This window comes from Panthera pardus, unplaced genomic scaffold, assembly GCF_024362965.1.
Source record: "Panthera pardus isolate Hobbes unplaced genomic scaffold, ASM2436296v1 HiC_scaffold_16, whole genome shotgun sequence".
NCBI classification, from domain to species: Eukaryota; Metazoa; Chordata; class Mammalia; order Carnivora; family Felidae; genus Panthera; species Panthera pardus.
The window spans coordinates 94,344,423-94,350,046 of NW_026526721.1; the positions used below are offsets into that span (position 1 = coordinate 94,344,423).

Here is a 5,624-nt window from a genome sequence, read left to right on the forward strand (position 1 = left end):
TCACAGCTCAGAACCTGGATCCTGCTTCGGATTCTATGTCTCCCTCTCTTTTTGCCCCTCCCCTGCTCATGTTCTGTCTCTCTCTCAAAAATAAATAAATATTAAACAAATTTTTAAAAAATATATGCAGTTGTTACTTTCTAGGAAATTTTCTGAATATTAACAACAAAAGTCCCCCCCATCCATACCTCTCGCTCCCAGTATGATAGTTTCACCTCTGTAAAACAAATTGCAAAATATTGAGAAGGATATCATTTTTCTGATCTGTTGCCAACTTACAATTCTTCAAAGTTCAAAGGCTATTTTTTCCTTTTGTCATCAAAACTGTCCCCACCCCACATTCACCCTCATGTGCTTTATGCATTTTAGTAGTTAGGTCTCATCAAATATTTGTTGAACTTTAATTGGGACGTATTTTGGATGGAAGTCAGGAGCCCTAGGGTATCATGGGCATGCTATGAAGGTGCACACATGAGTTGTGTCTTTCCATAGTATCAGCTTTATTCAATCATAAAGCAAAGTTAAATTGTAAATCAGGTTCAGGATTCCAAACTCAATGACATTTCACGTTTAACTTGGTTTCTTACCCATCACACAAATTAAAGCACAAGGCAAGCACACAACAAGATAAAACAAGAGGTAGGAAATTAATGAACTAAACTTGCAATCATTTTCTGAGTGTGGAGTTATGATAAGGCCTCCCTTGGGTCTAGGCCAGCTCTCAGCACTTGCTGCTTATTATGTTCAAGCAATGAAGGATCTCTGTTCTGCCCAGAGACCATTTGGCAGAACCTTTGGGGTAGTCACCTTTTTGGTGTGGTCAGAGGCGAAAGGGTCAGCATCTGGAAAGTCTTGACAGTCTGCTGCAAAAATCCTTCCTTTTTAAAGGGATTCAACCAGACCTCCTCTGGTTTTGCTGGTTATCAGTTTTGGTGTGGTCAGTCGTACTGGCTTGGAAGGTACCTGGTCTTACCTACACTGCCCTTGGCCGCTTACATCACTGCTTGACCTAAATTCTGCCTCATAAGAGTGACTCCATCTTAATTTCTACACAGGGCTAACTAAAACCCATGATAAAATTAAATCACACTCTACAAGTGAACAAGTGAGAGCAATCCTTTTTTTTTTTTCTTGGAAGCTTTTTTTCCTCAAGAACCCAATTTATTTTGGCTCCCTGAAACACTTCCCTCAACAGTCATTTAGAAAACAAGACTCATAGACGAAACATGAATACAGACGTAACTTTTTCTCTGCATAATTGTAATTACAATATAAGACAGAAGATCCCAAAGCACCCTGAGACATTGTCTTGCCCTGATTGGAAAGAAGATCTAGGTGATCAATGAAAGATGATTCCTGCATCCCTCGGTTGTATTTATCTGAGAGCGACCTCCCAGGAACTGCAGAGACCTCTGAGGTCCGTGGATTAGTGATGTCTTTAGCGGAAACTCGTGAATTACTTTACAATGGCCACTAGCCGGCGCTCCCGGGAAACCTGACTGCGTAGGAAACCTATCCACCCTGGCCACGCCCCAGTTTCCTGGGTTACCGGCCTCCACACGTTCTCTTCCGGGAGGCAGCGAGCGTACGTTCTCAGCGCGTGACGCAGCACGTTTTGCTATAAATACGTGAAGAGCGCCTGTAGCTTTCTCTCTGATCCCACGGTTGGCCTTCAAGATGGCGCCGGTGAGTGAGCGTTCTTTGGGTGGGAGCGTGTTACTCCGGTGTAGATGATTTTTACATCTACAAAAATTTTGCGAGTTGGGGACCTCTCATTCGAGATAAAGGAAGAGTTGAAATGGAGACTAGGTTAGGAGCACAAGCACGTTGTTAAAATTACAAGTTGTTATTTTCGAGACTTCTGGAGACTGCCATGCGGTCTAGTAGAGTTCGAGCTCCGTCCGGAACTGGCTTGGGATGGGTGGCTGTGGCAGCGCAAGGAAGGAGGAGGCACGACGATGAACAAGGATAGTAGGACAGCACTGGGGCCTTTTTCTTTTCAGTCTCGCTTCTGGAAATGCCGATGCTGTCCTATTCGTTTGCACCAGGAAAGAAATGTGGGTAATCGGGCCGGTCTGATAGCCTCGCCAGCGCGGAGGGAGCTCCGAGGCTACGACAGTTTCAGAGAACTTTAGGACTAAAGGAAGAATTGTCATTGTTACTTCATGAAGGAATTTTTTTTAAAGGTGAAAGTCACGACTTTAGGCAGATAAAAAAGCGTGAAAAGATCTTATTTACGTTGTTAATAAGGGAATCAGATATCAAAACCAGTCTAAAGAGCATTTGAAAAGGTAGGTATACGTCGGCGACTTACCAGTTCTAAGTTTTGGAGGCGATTTTTTTTTTTTTTTTTTTTTTTGGTGCAAATTACTCGTCTACCTAAAAGCAAACTGGCATTAGTACTTGCTATCCGTTTGGGTGGATCTAATTTGAAGATGCATCCTCTGATGAATACTGATTTGTCTGTTTTTAGGACATTGAATGTATACTGATAGTAGCCAGAGCAACGTTTTACTTGTACAGCCTGATTATGTGATAATTCTGAGTTTGGGGTATGGCAAACTAAAGTTACATATGTTTTTTAAATTACATACTTGGATTAAATATCTCCTTTTTCTCTCTTATAACACAATAATGATTTAATTCTCTAGGCTTGAGTGGATAGAGTATCCTGTTCTGGTGTATAGAGCTTGGGCAAAGTGGTGTATACTACCTGTTTCCCATAGGGCCTGGCCTATAGTAAATAGTACCTGATAATTTAAAATTGAACATCAGTGACCTGGAAAATACTAAAAGCCCATAAAACTTCTCTTGATAATTGGAACAGAATGGACTTGATTAGAGGTTTAAACCAACCCCAGGTCGTGGTTTAATTTTAATTTACAGTAGAAAGTAAATTGATTCTCTTATTAATCTCTTCCAGTTGTAAATATAGGATTCTCTGGAATTTTCTCATTCAGAGAACTAATAGTGGCTACCCATACGCTTCTTGCTTTCTTGAGTTTTGCACTTTTGAGACACTTGCATGGTGAACAGGGAGAATTACCATTGGATTTCACAAAAACCCGGTTTAAACAAGTTAAGGAGTGTACCCCTTTTCTGACAGACTAAGAAAAAGGGGTATACCCAATAGATAAATTAAGCGACTTTTTACAGTTTTGCACCATTTCATAATATGACATCACAGTACACTGTGCATCTTTGGGCTGATAACAGAAAGTTTTGCAATATAAAAATGAGTGAATGGACTAGTCCTAATTATGTTAACTATCTGTAGCAGAAAGACAAGAAGCCTAAGAAGTCAACCTGGAAATTTAATTTGGACCTTACTCATCCAGTAGAAGATGGAATTTTTGATTCTGGAAATTTTGTAAGTATCACTCTCCTTGGCTTGTTTTTATCATTGTATTAGAGTGCTTGATGATTTAAGTATATAATTCTTGATTTTAACCTAAGCTCTATTCCTAGGGTACCTTCCCTAGTGAAAATCTAGGGTTTTCTTCCCTAGTTTTGCATTTTTTCTGTTTTAAAATAGGAACAGTTTCTACGGGAGAAGGTTAAAGTCAATGGAAAAACTGGAAATCTGGGGAATGTTGTTCACATTGAACGCATCAAGAATAAAATCACAGTTGTTTCTGAGAAACAGTTCTCTAAAAGGTTAGTATTTGTTTCCCATAATATTTTAGTGAAATGATGGTAATTGTGAATATTACAGAATACGTAATCCTAATATTTTCTCTTCATATGCAGGGATAGATGTGTTGATACGTTCAGAGATGCACATGAAAAGTGTTTTGAACTTCCTAATAGCCTGTGTGAATGGAAAATATATTCAGTAACTGGGCCAATTACTTAGGCTGGTTGTCAGTAAGCATAAATTTTTGCTGGAATATAGGCTCCTGTCCAGTACATTATAGTCCCTGAAATCCAAATTATATATAAACTTTAATGATGTTAGATGATTTAATATTAGAATATGTTGCAAGAAACGTGTCTAATGTGTAACTTGGAAGTAACGTCTCAATTTGCCTAATGTAAATGTTTTCATATATATATATATAAATTAAAGGTTTTGGTGGTTGGTTTAGCATAGGCAGGTAGTCAGAGGTTCATTTAATTTACTCAACAAATTTATATGGTAGCACTGTTGTAGGATTGGATAGCCCAGCAGTGGGCCAAGAAGCCAAGTACGTACCACCAAAGGAGCTTAAATTCTAGTGGAGACAGTGAAGTGCAGTATTAAGTAGTTGAGAAGTGAAGCTGAAGACAACAAACTTAATGGGAGAATAGAGGAGATGGTAGTGGCTTGGACTAAAGTAGTGACGCTTGTTAGCTGTTTGGTTAATCACTAGGGATTCAGGGGTGAAAATGTAATATTCTCAGGGATCTTATAATAGGCACATAATTGTAAAATGCAGTGCTATAATAGCTGTGTTGAAGGTAGAGATCGGGCTAAGAATTTGCAGAGAACCTGAGATCAGCAGTGTTGCCAGTCGAATGATGTAATTCCTGCGAGAGGGACCGGCATTAAAGAAAAACAGAAGCTTGAGGAATGCTTGGTAGTTCAGAATTACCGTAAAGCATAAATGGAAGAGAGTGGCTGGAGTGATGAAATGAGACCATGCTGAAAGTTCTTTGTAAGAACTGAGCCATATGCTAGTTGCAGGTGTGCTGATCTTTTAGGTTCATCTATTTTGAGAGAGGAGAGAGAATCCCAAGCAGCCTCCACCAGGCTCGATTCCAGAACCCTGAGGTCATGACTGGAGCGAAATCAAGTCAGTTGTTTACCTGACTGAACCACCCAGGCACCCTAATGAGATTATGTATTTAATTAAAACGTAATCTTGTTATGGCAGTAAAACTGAAGAGCAAGCTACTGTGGCTCTCTCTTTAGCTTCAACATAAAGGACGTTTATTTTAGGGAGGTGGGGGAATAGGGTTTGTAGGACATGAACTGATTCTAATTGGGGTTGAGAAGCTGCCTAATTATTCTGTCCCCAGCAACCTTCCACAATGTTTGATACAAATGAAATATTTTGGAGGGAACATTAAAGATGAATACAACTGCATGTCTTATATGATAATCCTGTGCATGGTAGATAATTATGTTTCTTAATGAAATTCGTTTTTATCTTACAGGTATTTGAAATATCTTACCAAGAAATACCTTAAGAAGAACAATCTTCGTGATTGGCTTCGTGTGGTTGCATCTGACAAGGAGACTTACGAACTTCGTTACTTCCAGATTAGTCAAGATGAAGATGGATCTGAATCTGAAGACTAGATACGGCAGCCTCTTACAGGGTTTTGCTCGCTAATAAAACAAATGAAGCATGCAAAGGAAAGAAACCTCTAGAAATGGACTTTTAGTTTATTGGTGAATAAAAAACACTGTACCCTGTGTGTTAAGCTTCTGCCTTTTCTGTTTTAAGTGTATGTTGTTTACATGATTCTGGCCTTTCCTTTGATAGTTGTTGTAAGCAGTATTTAAAGATTACTTATTTTGAGAGAGTGTGGATGGGGTGAGGGGCAGAGAGGAGACAGAATCCCACGCAGGGACAGAATCCCTCTCCCTCAGCACAGAGCCCAATGAAGGGCTCAATCTCCTAATCAGCTGAGCACCC

General features: G+C 39.6%; 1 protein-coding gene across 2 annotated transcripts; it reads left to right on the plus strand.

The window, feature by feature from the left end:
- Window positions 1-1,583: 1,583 nt before the first annotated feature.
- RPL22L1 (ribosomal protein L22 like 1) lies at window positions 1,584-5,401 on the plus strand. 2 transcript variants are annotated; one of them, XM_019463150.2, is made up of 4 exons: window positions 1,584-1,686; window positions 3,278-3,370; window positions 3,536-3,657; window positions 5,140-5,401. In XM_019463150.2, exons 1-4 carry the CDS (start codon window positions 1,678-1,680, stop codon window positions 5,282-5,284), a joined length of 369 nt encoding a protein of 122 aa, XP_019318695.1. In that variant the 5' UTR covers window positions 1,584-1,677; the 3' UTR covers window positions 5,285-5,401. The 2 variants fall into 2 exon arrangements, with proteins under 2 accessions (XP_019318695.1, XP_019318694.1); XM_019463149.2 differs by lacking the exon at window positions 1,584-1,686 and adding an exon at window positions 2,151-2,186.
- The last annotated feature ends 223 nt before the right edge of the window (window positions 5,402-5,624 follow it).

Bases quoted from the DNA above. Each gene is read 5' to 3' on its own strand.
- RPL22L1 (XM_019463149.2), top strand. From the start codon at position 2,166: ATGAAGGAATTTTTTTTAAAG. The intron at 2,187-3,277 runs GTGAAAGTCACG...AACTATCTGTAG, and splicing joins TGAAGGAATTTTTTTTAAAG to CAGAAAGACAAGAAGCCTAA. The intron at 3,658-5,139 runs GTTAGTATTTGT...TTTATCTTACAG, and splicing joins GAGAAACAGTTCTCTAAAAG to GTATTTGAAATATCTTACCA.